The sequence below is a fragment of the Ascidiella aspersa genome, chromosome 5, assembly GCF_963924565.1.
Source record: "Ascidiella aspersa chromosome 5, kaAscAspe10.2, whole genome shotgun sequence".
NCBI classification, from domain to species: domain Eukaryota; kingdom Metazoa; phylum Chordata; class Ascidiacea; order Phlebobranchia; family Ascidiidae; genus Ascidiella; species Ascidiella aspersa.
Window position 1 is genome coordinate 32,705,594 of NC_139451.1, and position 23,176 is coordinate 32,728,769.

The 23,176-nt window shown below is 36.1% G+C and overlaps 1 protein-coding gene across 1 annotated transcript; it reads right to left on the bottom strand.

Annotated features, from left to right (window-relative positions):
* Nucleotides 1–1,930: 1,930 nt before the first annotated feature.
* LOC146146411 (uncharacterized) lies at nucleotides 1,931–22,238 on the bottom strand. Its single transcript, XM_083390754.1, has 20 exons — nucleotides 22,017–22,238; nucleotides 18,109–18,179; nucleotides 17,728–17,819; nucleotides 16,477–17,198; nucleotides 15,917–16,039; nucleotides 14,845–15,113; nucleotides 13,981–14,413; nucleotides 13,636–13,785; nucleotides 13,049–13,178; nucleotides 10,077–10,153; nucleotides 9,113–9,270; nucleotides 8,338–8,456; nucleotides 6,484–6,577; nucleotides 5,935–6,075; nucleotides 4,778–4,930; nucleotides 4,141–4,293; nucleotides 3,638–3,737; nucleotides 2,963–3,121; nucleotides 2,394–2,485; nucleotides 1,931–1,990 (listed from the first exon to the last, which is right to left on the bottom strand). The coding sequence occupies exons 1-20, from the start codon at nucleotides 22,177–22,179 to the stop codon at nucleotides 1,931–1,933; spliced, it is 3,459 nt and encodes a 1,152-aa protein (XP_083246880.1). The 5' UTR covers nucleotides 22,180–22,238.
* Nucleotides 22,239–23,176: the final 938 nt, after the last annotated feature.

The following is a 23,176-nucleotide window of genomic DNA, read 5'->3' on the forward strand; positions in this document are numbered from 1 at the left end:
CATATTGGTAATAATAGTTGGGTATGTGACTGTAACAATTATTTAAAAAATTTAGTATAACATTCGATTGAATTCAGTAAAAAAACAATACACTGTATTTGCATCGAAATTCTGTAGATTCTACAACATTATTCACGCATTTTCCACAAAATACACCGTGAACTTTTGGAATAAAGCTTAACCTAATTCACTCAGCTTTGTAGGAATTTTGTAAATAAATTCAAGACTTGACTGAGAGCGTGATGGATAAGGCGCGATGAAAAAGCAATTTCCAAGGTTTTCGAGGAATTTTGTAACTAATGTTCAATCTAATAGGAAAAAGCAAACATTTAAGTAGTTAAATCCCGTACAACGAACCACCAAGAACTACGTTGTGAATTTTGAAACACCATTTTTACAAGTCAAACTCATATCAAACCAACCTTTATTGCTGCAAAAACAACACAATACAGAAATATACAAAAGAAACACTTCGATAGAACTTAAATGCCAGTGACATGAGGCTAAGCGAAACGTAAAAAAGCAACTGCCATTTTCTCTGCTTCAAACTCTACCATTTTTGCCCAAGCGTTTCATTTTATGGTGTTTCACTTTAACAGCAAATAGTAAATTTTACACCCTTAGGGCACAAAAAATAATTTTAAAATACCGGTACCCCTAAAATTAGTATTTTTACTGTAGCGTCGCGTTTAAATTGGTTGACACTAAGTTTTTATTAAATGTGATTTAACGTAAAGCATGATTTTAAAATATGTTTGCCCTTTTTTACGCTTTTATTAAATGTTTTTTTGTATTCTTTTAAACAAAAAAGAACAAAAATAGCGAAATGTAAATCAAAATGTTGCAATTATCAGAGGCAGAAATAAAAAATGTCTTTAAATTTAAAACATTTAACTGGTGTACATCGACATCAGTAGGAAGGTTGAAAGAAAGCAGAAGAACGCAGTAAAAGTTAGTTCTCGCACTTCTAGTAAAATTTCACTTTCAAAATTGTGCGCTATCAGACCACAAAAAATCTCCAAATGAGTTAATTTTGAAGAAAACGCTTTCTGCTAATTTGCTAAACCATCTTTCGCAGTAAAATTAATAAATAAATTGGCGAAAGCGTTGAATAAAAATCAGCACGAAAAGCAAAAAATGATTTTAAATGTATGTTGTAAAACTGATATCCAGAGATTATCGCATCAAAGTAAAGATTAAGCATTTTATGAGAGAAACATATCTGGCTTTAAAATTACATTAGTTTACGTTCCTATTCGAACAGTTTCGTTTTTGATTCTTTCATGGTTGTATTTCAGGTACAGGGTATTATTTTTAGGGTCTGAAAATACTATTAACATTTTGAAAGATATTTAGTGCTAAAAAAAGGTAACAAAAATTGATTTTAAATGGCTTTAAATGAGTTTATTTTTAACTGTGAAAATAGTAATGTTTCACGCTTAAACCGAAAAATGCGTACACTATGTTAAACAATTTTATAGAAACTTGTTTCTCAAATGTGTTAACTGACGTTTTACAAAGTTGACAGTAAATTAACGCAATTTTTATCCGTTTTCTATATTGAGAAAAACTTCGTTGCTTTAATGTTAGCACGACCAACATTCTGAATTTTACAATAGTGTCGTTTTTTAATTAAAAAAATTATTATAGATGTTTGTTTAAAAATATTTTAAATTTTTTATCTGTTTTTTTTCTTTTGTTTTAACGCTAAAATATGTTGCATCCGGTTAGAATGTACAAAGTGTGCCAAATAATAAAGTGTTAGAAGTACAAACATTTCAGTTGATGCTTTTAAACGAAAAGAAAGTGCCACAAAAGATAGAAAAGAACATTTTGTCAGAATGCATTCTCTGTGCTGATTGTCGCTTCGCATAAGTACAAAATTATTAAAATATAAAAAAGGAAACAAAACAAGATTTTTTACACATTACTAAACGACATCTTCTTGTTGCTTCTTCATAAAAGATTCGTTTTCTTTGGAACCAGGTTTCTGTAAAAATTGTACAATTTTTAATTAATTTACCCCGATCAGTATTACAACATTTGTATGTTAACAATGCAAAATAATGTCGCTAATGAAAAAAAATCAAAGAATACCAAAACATTAAGACATAGATTTGAATTACAATAATGTCGACTGGAGAAAAATTAAGTATTTAAAAGGACAACTTTTTAATTTTTAATTTACTTTTATTTCAATGATCCTTAAACTATGAATTTATCGCAACATTACATAAAGATTAAATATCTGAGTTTACCAAAAAATACACAATTTCGTTAAATTTGTTTAAAAATAAATCACATTTTATCTTAAGATAATGTTTAAAAAGACACCAAAAAACACGAAGTAATGTTCCAACCCCGATTTACAACAACCCCCCCATAATTCATACCTCCTTTACTTCGTCATAATCGTTCATAATGGGATTAGAATTTCCGCTTCCGCTGCTTGAATCATTCTTCATCGGCATCGCAGCCGAAGTTTCTAAAATAAAATGACGGATTTTATTTGAAAGTACGTCATTTTAAGTTTTTTGCGTTTTGGGAAATATTTCCTAACAATGAACAAATCCTTGACAAAATTACCGCTTTCCACAGAGTAAAGAACAAACACAAATTAAAATCGAATAAAAAAAATCTAAGAAAACTACAAAAAATTAATAACGAATATAAAGAAAGGATTTTAAACTTTGTTTGGGTTAGGTTTTGAGTTAGCCTTTGGGTTGGGGTGGGTCAAATATTATTATGTTTACGCTTTTAATTTTGACGACTTGTTTCGTTACAGTATTTCGTTTCGATAAAAAAGGTGATGCCCAGCGCCAAATATCAAAATTTAAGTCGAAAGCATACATCAAAATACCAAAACCTCAAAAAATTTGAAACAAAATCCACAGAAAAACACACAATTGCAAAAAAATAAAAAATCACAGAAGGTACTCAAACAACTTGCAGGCCAACTCACTTTTATTGTTCTTGTTTCTCACAACCGCAGCAACAACAGCAATGATGATTGAAACTCCAGCCATCACACAAACACAAATAACAGCAATCTCCCAGTCCTTAAGCCCGCTAGGTGTCGCTTTGGTGGAGGGAGCAGCAGCTGTGGTCGTTGCCGAACTGACTGTCAAAAGAAAGAGCAATATTAAGCTACAATTCCAGCTAAAATTCATTTAAAAGTAAATCACTTCCGCTTCGATCCTCATATAAAAAAACGGGTTAATTTCTAAAAATAAACTTGTGTTTATTTCTTATTTTCTTAAATCCAAAAAAAAGTGTTGCCTATGAGTAGGCACCTTCCTATGTTTTATGACAAAACAAATATGTGGCAAAATGTACCACATGGATATGTGTAATGCTTCGTATAGTAATCCCGGTTGAAAAGAACTTATAGTTCTTTAAAAACATAGAGCAAATCTGTTTGGTAGTGCGAGTAAAATTCGAGTTACTCGTAAATTTACTATTAGTGCAAGTAAAAAAATCCTGTTTCACACTAATTAAGAGTTAAAAGTAAAAATTGTATTTTCCTAAACTAACAGAACAAGTGGTAAACTTAAGAAAAAGAGCAGAAATTGGCCTTAGGAGGCGTGCAAAATATCGAGTTCAAAAACTGACGTTACGAGTCGATTAAAGTGCTCACCGGCAGCTAGCGATAGAGAGTCGACTCTTGACGAGTTGTCCCCAGTGAGGTAACCTCCGTTAGAGGTCACGACCTCGTTGAGAGCACGGTCGAGGTTTGTCTGCAAAAGAAACGGAGGTGAGAAATTTAAAGTAAGTTTTTATTGAACATTAACGTCACCAGTTTTAAGATGGCTATGTAATCAAATCGTACTGATACTGAAGTTTTGAGGTGACTTTGTAGTCGGTCCTTGGTTAACTAAATCAGTTAATAATGATTTAGTTAGCCAAGTTTAAAGGTCATGTGTGTGTCGTGAGTTCGGGACGTTTTAAGGTGTTTATCTGACCAGCTGTTACTTAGACTCATAATTAATTAGGTTTAAAGCATCAAGTGGTGAGTTTGTTAAAGTTTTAGATGACATATCACTAGAAGTTTTGCTCAGTGAGGTTAACAGACAACTATGTGGCCACATTGCTTACCGACAGTGGCAGGTCAGTTGTTAGAGTAATATTTGTATTTCTTACCGACAGTTGTTGGTCAGTGAGGTTGGGGTCAGAGTGTGTGACCCTGAGGATATATTCCACCACAACACTTCCTGCGCTGAACCCAGTAACAGTACACGAGACGTTGGACACCGACTCCTGGACGTATGTGGAAGCCTTGTACGAATCGCAGATCTGAAAACAACAAAAAAATAAAGGGCTAAATGGACGTTAGAAGGAGTTGGATTTAGATTTGGTGTTTAAATCTATCATTAAAAGGTTTGTAGTGACAACAAATGTTTTGAAAAATTTTGAATTTTGTACAAATTGTTTGTTTGAGATTTTCGCCAAGAACGTTTGTATTTGAATCAAAAGCAACAAATCTGTAATTAAAGATTAAAAAAAAATAGAAAAAATGTGTTGTTATTCAAAATATAGGCTATATATGATTTCATTGGGACCTGAACCCGGATTTACAAAAAAGCCCCATTTTATAAACATTAGGATTTCCATGCCAGGCACAGCAGAAATATACCGCTATTGACTTTGTAACGAAGTACCACTGTATGCAAACTATTCAAACGCACATTTAATCACCTCGTAGGTTATCAAAAAAATCGCAAGTTTCTGTAAAAAAATGTCAAAGTCCCGTGCCGGGATTCGAACCCAGTTCACTTACGATCTTCTCGGAATCCGCCTTGAGGTTCATGTAGTCAGCAGATGTTTCGTCGTTTAGTGACTCAGTGAAGGTTGCCTCTGTGAACTTGAGTGAACCGGTCAACGAAGCAAGGTAAGATTCAACAGGGGCTGATCCACAGGGGCGGATGCAGATCTGGGAACAAATATAAGGATAAGCGATGCGTAAGGTAAGGTACAAAATGATTTTATGGATACAGATCTACGATGAAAAGCTTTTTTCATTTATGTTGTTTTTGACATTGAAGAAATTGTTAAACAAGGTTGGGTACAGAACTGGTAAAAAGCGGATATGATACAGATTTAAGATAAAGTGCGTTCAAAATGTTTTACTGTTTATGTTCCTTATTAGACTAAAAAAACGATAAACAACGGTTACTCTTCAGAAAAATTTGATTATGTTGTACAAGTACGACCTTGCAATTTGAATTGCGCAATAATACAAAGTTAAACTGATTTTGCTGTTTTCAACCCAAAGAATTAGTTTGATTCTCAAGCAGAAAAGCCAGTAAATACGCACTCAGCAAACACAGCATTCGTTCTGTTACCTGCGTGAGCAGACAAATTGACTGAAGCCCTTTGTTTTCTCGTGAGCTTGTTAAACCAATATTGATGCTGGGGTTGGCTCATTGTCAGTAGCGGGAAACGTCTCTTAAGAATTTTACTTTAAATTTGATGATTTTTTACTTATTACGCACGGAAAGTGTTTTTTTTTAATCGCAGCACACAAGTCGCATGTCGCGTGTCGCAATACGGACATTGCATAACAAGAAAGTTAGGTACAATGATGCATTAGGGGGTAAGTTTACGAAATATTTCACATGAAAACACTATTTGTGTTAATTAATTAGGTAATATTATATGATGAAATAGTTATTATCATCAGTGTAAAAATAAGTCAAAGGTACTAATTTACAAAAACACACAAGAAATGACTGACAACGTCGAGATAAAAATCGACGTTTCGCGTGTCGCCTGTCGCTAAGAAAAAGTGCCGGTCGTCTCAAAACTCATCCAAAACCAATTGTTTTGTCTTTGCGGTAAACAATGCCGCGTGTCACTTGTAGCGTGTCGCGAACAAAAGTTTCGCGTGTAGCCATCAAACCTGTCGCGTGTTGCTTATGCAAAGTGGTGTCTTACCTTTGTGCTGCTGACGATCTTCGTGGAGTGGTAGTCGATGTTGTTGTTGGTGACTGGGCCGATCGCGTAGAAGAGATAACGACAAGACTGGTCGGTGAAGGAAATGTCCTGCGAATCACCAGTGTCCCTCGCCCTCGAGAACTAAAGAGGAAAAAATCACATCTAAATCGCGATTTTCACTATTTACCATCACCGGTAGAATGCTAAATTCGGTAGCCGTTTGACTTTGATGGTTTGCCGACTGCAGTAGTTTACGTAATAAAAATAAAAGATAAAATTCTATCGTAATCACTTTCGGTAATTTGTTTTTTCTTTTTTCTTTTAAAAAAATAATTTCAAGAAACAAAATACAATTTATTTTTCCAGCCTAGCAACTTTTTAATGTTGAAATATATCAAAAGTTTTATATTCTTCTGTTGTATTCGCTTTTCATTATTTTTTCCAAGTTTTATCGTTTTACCGAAATGTGCACAGAAGCGATTTCACTTTTCCTGCCAAAGTAAAAGAAATAACCCACAAACACATTAATGTCGACAAGAGCCAACTCACAGTGAAGGTAGCGACCCCATTGTTGTAATTTGACGAAGTCTGCGTCAAACTGTCCACACTGTCCACTGGGGGGAGCGCTCGAGCAGTTATCCACCTGAAAAAAGAAATCGAAAATAAAATAGCGGTCAGTTCACAAAAATTACACAAAAGCTACAAAAAGACGCACAACTAGGGATAGTAAATTATCATCAAACTGTGACATTAAGATTTTTACAGTTTTATAATCACCGCTAACTTTAACAAAGATTTGACTTGGAATGGAAGTACTTTCAAAGCGACCTAACTTAGACCCTAATTTTAAAATATCTCGACTTGAAACTGAATTTTAACGAGAAATTATTTCACAAATCATTTATGAAATGCCGTTCCAGGATTATTACAGTTTCAGCGGAATGATGTTGCAAAAGTTTACAAGGAATTCTTTATTACATTGGTCATCGTAGAGGGCTTTCGTACACATACTGGATGACCGGAGCGTCCTCAAGGACACTTGAAGGTTGTAAATACGCGCACGTGTTGCTACAACAGCCGGAGTGCCGAAGAAGTAGCAAGAAACGGCCTTGATTAAACCAACAACCTTACAGCGGTGGAAACGCAGAAAGCTCAAGGGTTGTTTCTCCAAACAAGACTCAATGGAAGTTCATCCTTCATTTGTCAGATTTAAGTTCCATAAAGTTCATAAACAGCGACTTTTTCTTATTATTTCTTGGTTTGAGTAATTTTAAAGTTCTAAAACTAAATTTTCATTTAAAAAAGAAAAACATAAGATCGGATTCATTTTGCACAAAGCATCAGTGTGCGTGTCAAGCATGTGTTTCTTAATTATTGCTGGCCACCTATAAATCCCCACACGGGATTTTAAAAATGCCTTCACGTGACAATCAATCGTGACGTCATCAAATGACGTCATACGAAAACTGTGCAAGACTTTCCTCAAAAAAAAAGAAAATTGATGCGTTTTGACGTAGCGACAGGTGACCTCACAAAGTTACAACATACCAGAATTTGGAAAGCATTTTGACCACAATGATGCCATAAACGCATCTGAAAGCAAATTATTTGTGAATTTTAAACAAATTGGCAATGAAGCAAAAATATAAGGACCACAATACTTAAGCATACTGCATATTTTTGTGGCCTTTATAAACAAGAGCATTATTGTCAACCATAGAGTTTATGCGTAGGTGGTTTCAAGGCAGCTGTTTAGAATAAGGCTTAGTCAGTGAAGCCTTTACTTTGTTTGCTTTGACTCGCTACGCTTGGCTAGCTCTTAATGAACTGTGCCACCTGTGATGAGGCAACAATTACAGCGACTGTGACATCATAAGGAGGCCAGCGTGCTTTGAATTTGGACAGTTTCACTTTGCAATCAATTGGCTGTTTAAAGCACTTGCAACGCATTAGATGTGAAATGAACAAAAACGTACAAACCAACTGCAAAAACTTCATAAGTGCAAAAGTAAACTTAGTTTTGTTTATGAAAATACGGACTGGTTCTGCCATTACCTTTAAAAACGATTTAATTCTCTTAACTAAAATACAATTTAAAACACTTGTCTGTTTACAAGTTTAAAACCACAAAAGAGATCAAAATATATTGAAAACAGTCACGAGGGTATGTAAGGCTGACAAAATGATTGATATATTCCTTCCTAGATTGTTTTTAAAGCTTTCTGAAATTAAATATCTTGCATTTAACTGCATTGTGTTGCTCCTTCTCTCAAAATATCGCACAGACAGTATAATTGTAAGGATAGACGCGCTTTTATTAACTATTTGTTCCTATAATTTCGTTTTGAACATGGAATAATTCGCTTTAACGCAACTAAGGATGTTAGGATTTTTTCTTCCCACCTGTCGTTGATGATCCCTGTTCCAGCGGAGTCAAAGAAGCCTATTATTGCGTCACTTTGGGGCATCAGCTGATCGTCGCTGATTCCGAGTCCCAGCCACGTGTTCTGGTTCTGAACTCCCTGTACACAAACAAACCACACATTGGGAAACTTTCAAGATTTCTAGCCCTTTCTTTTAATTGGTCTATCTTGGCATTTTGGGTTGTTAATCTTATCAGCTGTTGTATAGTGCTTCGGTGAAAAACGATTTTTAGCTTTAAATTCCATTTTTGCTAAAAGCGAATCAAAAAAACACCCTAGAAGAGCTTTTTTGCTTAGGTTTTTAGCCATTTATTAATTTAAAAATATAAGTCAGGTTTTTCAAATAGTTTAAAAAATTTTAAACATATATTTTTATAACGGTAAGTTCAGTTTAGCTTTTCGTTTTTTTAGCTTTTTTTAACCATGTTTTGTCAAAACCAACACTTTAATGCGCTTTTTAGATTTGTCCTTTTCAGGATGTTTTGTCAGAAATAACATTTCACTTTTTAATGCATTGACCTTTTGCGATAATTATACTTTTAGTAATATTTCAAAAATATTCTAAAGTTTTCGGAGCAGGTAATTGTAGGCGGTTACGTCACTATTGTTAGAAATTACGTCACTGTTTGCAATAATTACGCCACTTGGGGGATAAAACACATAAAAATTATTTATTGGATAACAAAAAAATACAATAACGAAAGTATTAAACGTATTTCCTGTTTACAGTAAACCAGCCCAAAACCCCAAATCACCTTGACGACGAAATCGATGACGTCAGTTTGTGTGTTTAGCGTCCATGACGCGTAGTACTCGCAGTTGAATCCAGCGTCGGACGAGTCGCAGCTACTCGGCAATTTGTACTCACTCGACTCACTCGTGCAACCCTCACCAACTACTGGGTTCGGGTTCTCTGTGGAAAACACAAAAATATAAATTTAAATTTTTAATTTTAGAGCATAATGGCTGGAGGTTGTAGTAGGACGGTGTAAGAATATCAAAGCCCGTACCAGGGGCGGATTAAGGCGGGGGCTGAGGGGGCTGCAGCCCCAGGCCCACCACAAAAATAGGCCTACCGCAACAACTTAAGTTATCTTTTTGAAATAAACTGCCATGTTATAATATAACCTCTGATACCAGTGGTTAGAGTAAATATTCATCATGTTTATTTTTATATTTTCGACCATTAGCTTGTGACGTCAGTGCGTGTTGTTACTTCACAACATGAAGCTACTATGCGAAGACAAGCTTTGCCTTGTCTAAATTCTAAAGGTATAAAACATATTAATTGAATCTGGTTCATAAGAGAATATATCAATGTTATTGCAAGTAATTGTGGTTGGAACAATAAACAGAATGTAAGTAGTCCAATAGGCCTCTGACTAGCATACAGCCCCAGGTCCATGAAAACCTTAGTCCCTCCCTGGCCCATACAGAAGTATAGGTAGCATTTTGTGAACGTTTCGAAAAAATCTTTATTTATTTTCAACATGTTGGAAATCAACGTACAGCAGTTATATCGATGAGCGGTAAAGTTTGTCGGTAAATGTAAAATTTACGCGGCGTTTTGTTTGTCATCAGTATCACAAGATGCAGTTAAAAGCTACTAAAAGGCGGGTTGCTGGACAGATTTACTATGACAAGCAATGATATCGACTGTTTTAAAAACAAACACATAAAAGACATAATCCCGAAACTACTCTAGAAGCAACTGTTTACCGAAGAAGTTGATGGTTGTGGTCGATCTCTGGTTGGCTGAAGTTCCGTGATACTTGATTTCATCGTGGCGGTAGAATCTGGTAAGAGGTACAAATATAAATTTAAGAATTTGGCGAATGGCGCTAAAAACTGCAAAAAAGTATGAGATTTTTTTATGACCTGCAGTGCTTTTTTAATTAACAAATAAAACTTAATTATTTCTCAATATATATATATAAACTATCCAGTGTTTTTTCTGAATTAAATATCGGTAAACTCAAAATAAAAAAGTTCACCGAATAAGTTTATAAATGTTGCAAAGTCATGAAGTTGTATTTATTACAAAAAATAATCTTAATTTGATCTAACTAAAGTACAATTTTACTGGAAACTATACACTGCAATTCGACGGGGCGCTAGATACCTTCTGTGAGCCCCTGACATTATGACACCCCTTGAAATTGCTGCAGAAGCATCGAATGTCGCAATAAATAATCGAAAAAAAACACTACCGGCTTAAACGGAAAATTTGTTATATTTGCAAAATTTAAACCAAAAGTGTAATATTGAGTGAAAGTTTTTAAAACACTGTTTTTTGAGTAACAGTTTTGAAAAGTCACATGTTTTGCAAAAGGCGAATTATTAAAAAAAAACTATAAAAGCCATAAATTTTGATGTAGGCCTAATTGACATTTTTTGTGTATTTTTAAACCTTTTGGCAATAACGCATCTCATCCCCGAGTTTTTTCCACTTCAAATTGTCAATTTTTTTAACAAAATTTTGTTTTTATAGATCGTCATATTGTTATCATGGGCGCCCGCTGTAAAAGTAATATCAGTAATTTTTGTGCCCTCTTTAAAGGAGCCATTTCACAGGCTTGCCACCACCCGAGGCAATAAAAGTAAATTAAGGGCAATTTGTCGTTGCTTTGTTGGAAACGAGATGCGATCTTATCTCTAAATATCTCGCTTATCTCACTTATCCGGTGAATCTAGGTTGGTCTGTGTTATATTTCCACACGTTTGTTGCGCTCGTTTTAACACATGTAGGCTACAATAGCGTCACTACTGAATGTTCCACATACAGCAAAACATAAAAGACAACAAAATTAGAAATCTTAAGAAATTATTTCTGTTTTTCATCATATTTTTATTAAAGATTTATATAAATTAGTTTTCCATTTCCAGTTCACGCGTTTAAACACATTTTAAAGGCCATGATTTAGGTACTTTATGCGCAAAAAATAGGATTTCGGAGTACAAATGTTTTGACAAAAGCTTGAGGAAACAGCAGTTGGGTCAAAATGCACGCCTTATCAGGTAAAATCAAACTCATTCATAACAGTGCTTCATATCTTTGTACAGGTATGAGCTTATGTAGCGCGGATTCTACGTAAAATGAGAAAATATATGGTATGCTAAACTGCCGTTCCGAGTTTTTCTAACCTGCCTTGTATTAACTCATAGAAAAAGTTTTTCGGTGCAAAACAAATGTCATTTTGGATTATACTGAGGTTACTTAAATTTCTTTGCATATTATTAATACCTGTGTACTAGTAAAGTTTAAAATCAATGATTCAAGCCATTTATTGAATAAGGTTTGTAATATGAGAACTTGCGTATAAGCTGTAATATTTATTCTACAGCTAAACTACAATCTCAAAATACAATGTTCTGTAAAGCAACCATATGTAAGTTTCATATAAAGAAGATTGCTGGTTATGTTTGTATTTTACAAGGATAGTAAGAATAAAACAACCATTCTCTTACAATCCATTATATTTAAGAGATCCTCTATTTAAAAAACTCTTACTATATTTGAAACCCAACTTTATATATTTTGGATATAGGGCTACGTTACAATGTTGGATAGATGTTAGGTACGGTTGCTCCCAAAACAAGCCAATGTTGTGCAAATACACCCTTATGGTGAGAATAAATACGATTTGAAACACTTAAAACGCCAACGATAAATTGTCAGGAAATTAGGGTTGTGAGTTCGCGCAATAACGACAGGACAGTTTGTTTGTTCAGCAAGGCGATTGCCAAGGCGGAACTCAGGGTTCCTTGCCTTTACAAGTTCAGAGGACGAAAAAGCAAACACACCTGTTAGAAAATACTGAAACGCTATTTTGCGCTGCGTTTATGTGGCGCAGACAGACGGAAGAACAAATAACCAAAAAAACAACCAGTAAAATCGATTTCAGGTGAAATTATACAAGTCGTTAGACGGAGACTGATATTTGTTGATCTACCTTCAATATCATGTTGGTTTAACGACGATGTGAACTAAATTTATGCACGGCCGGGCCAGTGTGTTTTGTGTTTATATCGTCGTTACTTCTGACGCCGTCGTTTTGCCGTGAAGTTAAGATTAAATGGAAATTGGTTACATAACACCCAACATCCGCTAAGTAAGGAAACCAAAAATGGTCATCAAACGGCCAATTTTTCTGCTCGGTTGCGTAAATAGTAAAACGTAAACAACTTGGCGGATCAGGGCACCATATGTAGCTATCTTCGCCAAACAGGAATATTTTTATTGATACCAGGAAATCATTCTGTAATCACTTTTCCCTTTACATTGACTTGCAAAAATAATATGATAAACCCACATCTTAGCTGGCATATAGCTGTGGTTTAAAAGGTAACAAGCTAATCTACAACTATATCTACTGCAGTGAAAGAAAGAAACGCCTTTTTTCTTAAAGACTTTACAAAAGGAATTTACTGATCTTTGGAAGATTAGGCGTTAAATTGTTAAATGATAGCTTTTGGAGACTCCAAACATACCACTACCCCGTATTAAAATAGAAAAAACTTATATATAAATATATATATATGCCTATTTAATCCAGTTATTAAAGCCAGTGTTCAACATGGCGTATAAACAACCTTTTAAAAGCTAATAACCTACACCCAATCGTCAAATCGTGGCGATTTTAGGGCCACCTGTATTCGCTACTCCGGTGTGCTATAACACCTCCACCCACCTGTAATCTCCAACAGTGCATGATTCAAGTCCGGACCCAGGTCTATGGACGTACTGGTCGATGTTCTGGCCCAGTGCCCAGATCACGTGGGTGAGGGCGTTGTCGAGGGTGTGGTCAGATGGACCATCGGCTGAAATACACCAACACGTGTGAAATTAACTGCATAAAGCAGCTCATTTAAGTTCCAATGAGCGATTTTTATGCTTAACAACCCGCATTTTTTTTAATTGTGATTTTTTGTCTATATAAGGAAAAGCATCTTGAAATTTATCCAACTGATTTTAAAAATATTTATACGTAATTAAAGACCCGCTTTTAAACATTATATATGCTTTTGCACCCGTTGCTCGGTAAAATAATAATAAAAAAAAAACTGTCGGGGTTTTGTGTAAACAGTGTTGTTATATTTTAAGCTATAATTTAAAGTACACACATCTTGTGCATCAACATTCCCATGCCTTTTAAAACGACTTATTTTACTTAATCCCTATTACAAAACATTTCTTTTAATTACAGGCAACAGTATGTTCACTTTATAATTAAACCGATGTACGTATTTTGCTTTAATTACAAAAACAATTTTCTACCTTGAATCCTCTTCCTGAAAGCAATAGTCGTGAACCCATCGACCTGTGACCCCGCTGACCCCGTGATGTCATCAACACCCCCGTAGAAGCTGTCCGAACGGGGAGTGGAGCGATCACGTGTGTACATGTCCTGGACGCGGTGGAGGTCGTCTGAAGGTCAAATAGTTTTTACAGCATACGCGAAGAACAGTGGAAGTTAAAGCGAAAATTTAACTACGAAGTTGTTTATTTATCTTACAGCATGGTTTTCATAATGCTCGTTAGGCAAAAACGCAACAAAACAACCAGAATATTAACACAAGCAAAGTAAAAGGGGTATAAACCACAATAAGCACCAGAATTTACCTTTAACGGAACCAATAACCACATCGACGCAATCCATCGCGTGAAATTCACCAGTATTTCCACCAGCACCTGGTTCGCCAGTTGGTTCTGGTTCGTTTGTTGGTTCTGGTTCGTTGGTTGGTTCTGGTTCATTTGTTGGTTCTGGTTCGTTGGTTGGTTCTGGTTCATTGGTTGGTTGTGGTTCATGAACCGGTTCTGGTTCACTAGTTGGTTCTGGTTCACTACTTGGTTCTGGTTCATAATTTGGCTCTGGCTCATGGGTAGGTTCTGGTTCCCCTGTTACCTCTGGTTCTGGTTCTCCTGTTACCTCTGGTTCTGGTTCACCGGTTGGTTCTGGTCCACCAGTGACCACCGACCCAGAGTTGCAATTAGCTTCGATTTGACTCACCAGGGCTTGCTCAATTTCGATTTCTGGATCCAACTCTGGTACTCTCTGCAAACCAACACACAGATATAAATTAGTTTTGGGTTTGTGATTTATTTATGTGAGATAAACCTTTTGCTTGTTAATTCCATAAATCTTACTTTTTTAGTTCAGGGGCACGCTATTACTTGTATAAAAGAATGCCTGCCTTGTCTGTACTAATTGTGCCTTTTCAGTCACTTCCCTTGGGTTAAATATACCGCTCGTAAAAGTATGAGTTTTATGCTTTAATGTGAACTATTTTGCATAAGAGGAATGTGCTGATAACAGGGTAAAATAATGGAAAAATAACTTTTAACCTTGCATAAGATTTTGTTATTCATTTGAAGCACACTTTTAAATTGGGTCTTTATCACAATAAACTTGGCTAAAAAAAAGATGTGACACAAAATTTCACCAACAACTCTCATATTAAAAAGCAAAATACAACAACAACTCACTTGTCCAGCGTCTTGCGTTTTCAGCTGCTCGATCCAAGCTGCTCTTGCCGAGTCAATACTCGGTCTACTCGCAAGAGTTGGGAACTGGTTTCTGCAAGCGTTGGTCAGGCTCCTGGGTCTCCATCCAAGTCCGACCCAGCTCTGGGTCTTCGCCCGGATCGCAACTTCGATTTCCTGACCGAGTAACTTCCAATGGAGGTAAACTCGCCCCGGGCTGAGTTCGCGAGTCCAGTAACTCGAGTAGTTCGACTGGATCGTGACGTTCGACTCTGGAAAGTAATACAAATATGCTTGAATTTCTTCTCGGTCGTATTCACCACAGATGATACAAGTGCATATCGAAACGTCTTTATCAAAATGATGTCGACCTGCTCAATTTTTTTGGCTTTGGAATTCATTATCAATCTAATATAAATATAATTTACAATTGGTTGTCAATACTCAGTTAAGTGGTAGGCTCTTTTAACGGCAAAATGCCCCGGCACGATAAGCCCATAATGCCTACAATGGTTGGTCAAGTATCAGCAGGCCGCTAATCCCATTGCTGGCTATAGGCGGGCCTTGATGTGTCAAGCGGCCCCTGTACAAGCCAATACATGCAAGTATTTCGAGGAACGCAGGTCGAATAGCACGTAAGGACATTAGAGGTATATCATGGCGGAATCACAGTTGGACACTGGAAATAAAAAGCAAAGCGTCACGTGTTTTGGAATTCTCTTGTACCGCCACGTTTGTGCGTTTCCTGCAAGTTAAACGTTACGTAATGAGAAGCTTACAAACTAAATTCCACATCACTTTGCTTGTCTACAGAGAGTAATTTACCCAGAAGCATCAATGTACTGGAAGAATCCGATTGCATTGCTCAAAACAATGTCTCATAGCACGGAACTCGTTTTACATATTCTACTTAAGTTTTTACATATTCTACTTAATTCTTACTTTTTCTCTACTTAATTATTAAAGAGCACTCAAGTTAGTGTTTTTAAACTTGGCTTGACCAGAGTCTTTTAGTCACTTTTACAAACCACCTGTTCAAAAGTAGCCCCGATGAACAATTAAAAGAAGTACTCACCAATATTACACTTCTCGCCATGCCAACCTCCCTGGCAGTAGCAGAGCAGTCTCGGGTAGCTGGTGCTTCTTGTGTCGATGCACTTGCCGTGGTTGCTGCAGTCTGCGGTGCTCCAACACTCGTCTATAGAAAAAGTTGGCAAGATTCGAGTAAAATAGTAGACCTTATCAAACTACTGAGCTTGAATAAATCTTAAAAGTGCTGTTTGTCTTAAAATTTATCTGTAATTTTTTATATCATTGCTTTCACAATTATCATAAAAGAATAAGTTATAGTAGCTCTGCTCAAACCCTTAACATCAGTTAATAGGGCATTAGTTAATAATAGGGGTTAGTTGGCTTGGTAGTAAGTTAGTCTGTTTTAAAATTTAATGACTATAAAGTTTTAATGTTTTTAGAAATTACAACGTTCTTCAAAGGGTCACAAAAGGCAACATGCAGAGTTATTTAAAAAAAAAAGCGTTTCCTGATTATGGCATGAGGTATGTCCGAGACGTTTATAAACAGCGAAATGTCGATTTAATCGAGTAAAAATCGTTTACAATATCAAACAAATCTCACCGTAATTCTGGCATCGATCTCCCGAGAAGAGCTTAACACAGGAGCAGCTTCCATCAGAGTTACACGTTCCTCCGTTCAAGCACTTGCCGTTGTAACAGTTGGGAGACTCAAGGGGAATGGTTGGGAAGCAAACGGAACCAGCAGCACCACCAGCACCAGGTTCGACACCAGGCTCTGGTTCAACACCAGGCTCTGGTTCGCCCGTTGGTTCTGGTTCGCCGGTCGGTTCTGGTTCGCCGGTCGGTTCTGGTTCATTGGTTGGTTCTGGTTCATTGGTTGGTTCTGGTTCATTGGTTGGTTCTGGTTCATTGGTTGGTTCTGGTTCATGGGTTGGTTCTGGTTCATTGGTTGGTTCTGGTTCATGGGTTGGTTCTGGTTCTGCTGTTACCTCTGGTTCTGCTGTTACCTCTGGTTCTGGTTCTCCTGTTACCTCTGGTTCTGGTTCCCCTGTTACCTCTGGTTCTGGTTCCCCTGTTACCTCTGGTTCTGGTTCTCCTGTTACCTCTGGTTCTCCTGTTGGTTCTGGTCCACCAGTGGCTGGTTGTACAGTGGGGGGGACCGCACACACCACTGATGACGTATTAGGGTGGCTGATTATGGTGACGTCAGCGCAACTCCAGAAGCGGTAAGCTCCCCCCCACTCGGACGCCTGACGTAACAATCGGATCGAGCAGTTGGAACACGTGACGTTGACCGGAAGGACCACGTCGGCGTATTGGCGCCTTCACAAAAACATGGGTTTTTGAAAAGAGTTTTAGTGTTTTTATAAAGCAGTAGGATCTAAAAATAAAGCAATAGCTTTTGGTGTAAAACGGGAGCATTTTGGAACGGGAGCATAAACGAGAGCATTTTGGTGTTTTTTTTTAAACACTGGCGTTTTGGTGTTTTTTTTAAACACTGGCGTTTTGGTGTTTTTTTTAAACACTGGCGTTTTGGTGTTTTTTTTAAACACTGGCGTTTTGGTGTTTTTTTTTAAACACTGGCGTTTTGGTATTTTTTTTTAAACACTGGCGTTTTGGTGTTTTTTAAAACTGTGACATTTTGGTGTTTCTTTAAACGTGAGCATTTTTTTGTTTGTTTTACAAAACGTATTTTTTTGTTATCAAATCAATAAACTTCGGCGGCGATAGTGTCCTTTATTTATTTCGAGTTTCTATTTTAGTCAGTGAAACACAAAACAACTTCCGGTTTTACAAAATGAGTTTGATAGTGATTTCTTCGCAGGAACCCAGGCGAATCTGATGAACTTACGTTGAGTCGTTTTGGAAGATGAATTGTCCGTGGGTGAGACTGGCCAGGACCCTGGTGGGGTTCTCCTCGATAATTTGCAGCTCCGCGCCCCCCTGGAACCAAACAATAGATCGATTGTTACGAGACAAACGACACAAAGTAACGGAACAAACGATTAGCTCATTTAACCCAGAAATAACAAGCTAGGAGATAAAGGTTGAAGTAACTATTAAATATTGTCAGTTATTTATTATCTATAAATTTACATTGTAGAGATATTCTTAAATATAATTAAATAATTTTTTTTTAATTTTTACAAAGTTCTTTTATCTTTCTAAAATGTATCCATATATTAGATTTCTCGCTAGTAAAAGGTTAAAATAGTCCCAATATTTTGCTTACCCTGTGCGAGTAAGCAAGATGCCATTCCACTCTCAAAGCAGTTCCCTCAATCAAAGTGGTTCTCGGAGATCCTAAAAATATAAAATAAAATAAATAAACATATGGAAAAGTCGCAAAAAATATTGGGAAAAAAGGAAAATATTGAAAAACAAACATTCAGTATTGAGTTATTGAGGAAAACTTTAAATTTAAAAAGGTATTAAATATAAATTTAAACAAAGTTTACGAAAAAAAAGTTAACGGAAATCTCTCTAACAAACAAACCTATGAAATTTGTAGAAAAATATATTAATTGGAGAACATACTAGTCGCTATTGAACGTTCCAAGGATGCATATAAAGTTGATCTAGAACTAATTTGTGGAGAAATAACACATAAAAGAAATAAATCCATAAAATATACGAAAAAAATGTTTAAAAATATTAACATAGGATTGCACTAGTGACGTGGTAATAATGCGACGCTGTTATGAATCGTTTACATAAAGGCTCCCTTGTATAGATTGCATACCATGACAAGCGACATGTTTCAACCAACGTGTTGATGGATTGGAAACAAAAACAAGCGCTGTGGTATTTCAATCTGCCGGAAGTGACGTAAATCGCGGTGGAATCGAGTTTGAAAGAAGACGGAAGCGGAAATGTTAAAAAAGCGTCTGTAAAAATATGTGCCCGCAAATTGTGGGTCGTTCTGTTTGTTTATTATTATAATTATTGCACGCCCTCTTTGGAAATAATTGTTCACTATAACTGGTCTTTTATTTAAGTGTCCAAATAACCGCTTTTTGAACAAATCGTTTTTTTTACGCGATGGATCAAACTTTTTTAAGTAATTTTTTAACAAATACGCAAAAGTTGGGGGAAATTTAATAAAACATCGTGAATATTGCGGATCTTTGCCTGAACGCCAGTGGACCAAGGTGTGATGATTGCTCACAACAAATATTAGGCGAAATATCATGTTTAAATAACTGCCGCTTTTTCATCCTTATGGACCAGACATAAAACAACCATTTTCTGTGTTTTAAAAGTGTTTACATTTTGTTTGTTTAACCAGAAAATTTGGTAGAATATTTCGGCTTTTGCAGCACTAAGGGCTTCACTTCGCTCAATAACGCCAGGATATGATTTTTAATAAAAAAATAGGGCGGAATAGTATAATGCAAGAAAATACCCTATTTAATCAGGGCAATATTTCGTTTCGTAAAATTAAAAAAAAATATTGTTTTGCTAATGGGCAAATTTGCACAATTGAAAGCCAAACAAATTTCATTTTTGAACATTTTTTCAGGCTCGTTTTTTATTTCAAACATTGTATAGCTCAAAAACACCATTTTTGGTTAACCTTCTATCTTGACTACGCACATAGCACAAAAACCGCTAATTCAGACAAAAAACATACATTAGATCAAAAACAACACGATTTCAAAATGTAAAAAAACTAAAGGCGTTATCATCGTGACTTGCACAACTAAGTTGGTTAGCGATGTGCCCAGTTAACCAAGCGTTAACTACCAGTTAAGCTACACAGATTTTTCAATGAAGCAGACCTGGTGATAAAGACGTCACAAAGGCCTCTGTTTCTTTCGAATTCCGGAGACAATGGCGATGGGTGCATAGCGAATTGACTTAACTAGGCGTATTTGGAATGCGATTTTGTTTTTCAGTTTAATCCCAGACAAACAGCATATCATGAAAAACTGATCTATATAGCCATAAAAGTTTAAAAAAAATCAAAAAACAATCTCATTTGAAAACAGTTTACGGCATTTACGCGAAAAATGAATGATTCATGCCGTTTACCAACAACGTGTATTTTGTTTATAAACATAGCTTTGTGCCCTTTAAAGATATTTGTGTTTTTGGATCGTATAATATAGCGAAAAGGCAACAACTAACCGGAAGCTGAGCCCACGACAAACAATATCAGTTGTACGCAGCTGTTTGTAAATGGCTCCTAGTGATTTGTATTATGTGCATATTTTCCATTTTCACAATACTGCTACGTTGAACCGTTACGAACAGGTTATTTTAAACTTTCAACTGTAATATAACACGCATAACTCGCGCGGCGCCGAATCACCGAAGCGCGCGCCATTGTCCTGTGACGTCACAGAGCTTGCAACGCGCGATGACTTGCAAATGTTTTTTGGGAGCAAGAAACCCGAGTATACCTTGCGGTTAAGCTTTGCTGGGCTGAGATATTTTAGGATCTTTCTCAAAAACACTTAGAAGCAAACTTGAAAGCTTAAACCGGGCTTACACAATTCAGAAGTAAAATGTATTGTGTTGCTTTATTAAATTCCCTGTTTATTTGATTTTATGACCCAATTAAACAACGTTGATTTTGGATTTCAAGGTAACAATTAAGGCGATATGTGCTTTACGAAACACCTAAAAAACGTTTTATATAAAGTTGTCGAAGAATAGTTTACAGTGTCGTTACAAGTTTACCAATTTTCGAGTAAATTGTTTTTTTGTTTTTTTGTAAGTTCGCGATAATTTGCACCACGTTGATTTTTTTTTTTTTTAAATTGAACGACCTTGTTTTATAATCCCTCCGATTCACACAAGAAACGAGATATGAGGTGGAAATAAAACCAATGGGACGAAAATTTCAAGCGCTGCTTTATATACAGGTATAGAACTCGGTAAGGTGTTCATAAATATGAACAATATCAGTCGCATTAGTGTGTTGGTGTGTTTAGCGAGAGTGTATTGCGCTACACACACAAATGTGAAGTGATGTACAATATAAAATCACTCGTGAATCACAGTCGTAAATAACAAAACTACGTCAGGGCAACCTTAAAAGACGGAAGTAGCATATTGATCATGTGAGCATTTTCCACCCAGCTTAATCACAGCAATATTTTCCACCCTGCTTAATCACGGCAATATTTTCCACCCTGCTTAATCACAGCAATATTTTCCACCCTGCTTAATCACAGCAATATTTTCCACCCTGCTTAATCACAGCAATATTTTCCACCCAGCTTAATCACAGCAATATTTTCCACCCAGCTTAATCACGGCAATATTTTCCACCCAGCTTAATCGCAGCAATATTTTCCACCCTGCTTAATCGCAGAAATATTTTCCACCCTGCTTAATCGCAGCAATATTTTCCACCCTGCTTAATCACAGCAATATTTTCCACCCTGTTTAGCGCGAAGACAGAATAAACATTAAGTGTTTCCTGTATGTTGTGTTTGGTTTCTCAGCCTTCAGAGCCACACAGCATAACATCCTATACGTTTCAGGTTGGAACGACAACCGTTGACGTTGTTTTGGAAAATCGTGATACAAATCGTTTAGTGTCTATCAACCTTTTTATCATTCAACATTCGTGTGTGTGATGGTCCGCTTAATTTAACATGTTTTTATAACAAATCTGAAATCGCTAGGATTTTCAATTTATAGAAAACCATTTTTTTCATAAGTGATTCCTTGGAAGAGATTTTTACAAATACACTAGTTTAGAAAACGTTTTTGTATGAATCCTCATAACAAAGTACGGTTCAGTCAACATAAACCGCCGATTTACCGACAAAAGCGCAACTTTCTGTTGTAGCCTCCCTTTTAAGATGTGCTCTTTGTGAAATTATTTGTATGTTACGAATGCTGAAATTTGTGTAAGATATATAATGGGTTATCAAACATTTAAATAGGTTTACAAAAATTTCAGTGAGAAAAATTTAAAAGCAGCCAGCAATACTTACACACAACCATTAAAACAACAATTAGCATTGTTTTTTAGTGACTTGTTCCAACACACAAACATTGACACGTCAAATAGCAATGATTACAAGTTACATGCTCGAAAATAAATAGTAAAATAGCAAGTATCATTTCTTACTAGTTATATGCTCTAACGTAATCATTGAAATAACAAGTAGCATTGCTTGCCTGCGTAGGGGGGAAAGCCACAAGGTCCACTTGTCCTCGCGTTGTCCAAGAAATCGAGCTGATAGGTTCGCGCTCGGGGGTACGACAACCTCACGTGACCCCAGGCGGTCTGTGACGTCACAAGCACCAGGAAGAGGCACGCGACAAAAGACGATGACGTCATAGCGACGTTTCAAGTTCTTGATTTTTAGTTCAACGTTGAAACGGATACAAGGCTATTAATGTTGCACTATAGAAATAAAATGGACGAATTAAGTGTAATTTTCTGTTTATATATAAGGAATAATTATGTCTGCTTTATAAAAGTCTCACATTATTTGATAACGGTTATCCTGAGAAGCAAACTAATGATAGATAAAGTTTGCACCAAATAAAACAAGTGTTTTATAAAACGTTCCACAGGGCGTTGAAAGCCAACCTGCCATTTTTAATTTGTTCTGAAAACTATAAATTTGACCCAAAAAATCTTGCTTGTCAGAATTAATTTCCTTTTATAAGCCTAAACCTACGAACGGTCCTGATTGATTTTTACGCGTCAGACAAACAGATAAGGTTTCAACCAAACCCACAGCTTACAAACCACTGCTTCAAACGACGGCATGTTTCCGCAGTTAAGAACCACCGACGCTTCAAGCTCAAGTTCACTCTAGAAATGCAGGAGCCACAATATAGCGACCTTGGTTTTGCACGCACCACTTCCACGCTTCTATCTATTCATGCTTGGTTAAGCAAGTCTTTCTACGCAACAAAATTCGATTTCCACTCCGACGAGTATAGCGGCTTAATAACAACAGCAAATATCCGTTGCCCTACTTTTTTATCAGCTTTTCCGGTTTTTGGTAAAAAACTTCCAGGCCATACTAACATAGAAATACCGAAAAATACTTTTCAACTTATTCACTGAAAAAGTTTTTTAATTGCAATTACTACTGACGTTTTGTGAATTCAACTGTACTCAAAATTACATTTTTTAATAAGTTAAAAACTTTTGAATGCACAAAAGTAATACAACACATATAATGACGAAGTATTTTTCACATTTGCTTTTAAGACAGCGAATCGTTTTTAACATTAAGCAGCTGATTTTACATTGCCCTATACGCCCAAGTGACATACATCAACCATTTGTAACTCTGGGCGTTCATAGGTTTTATTTTTTC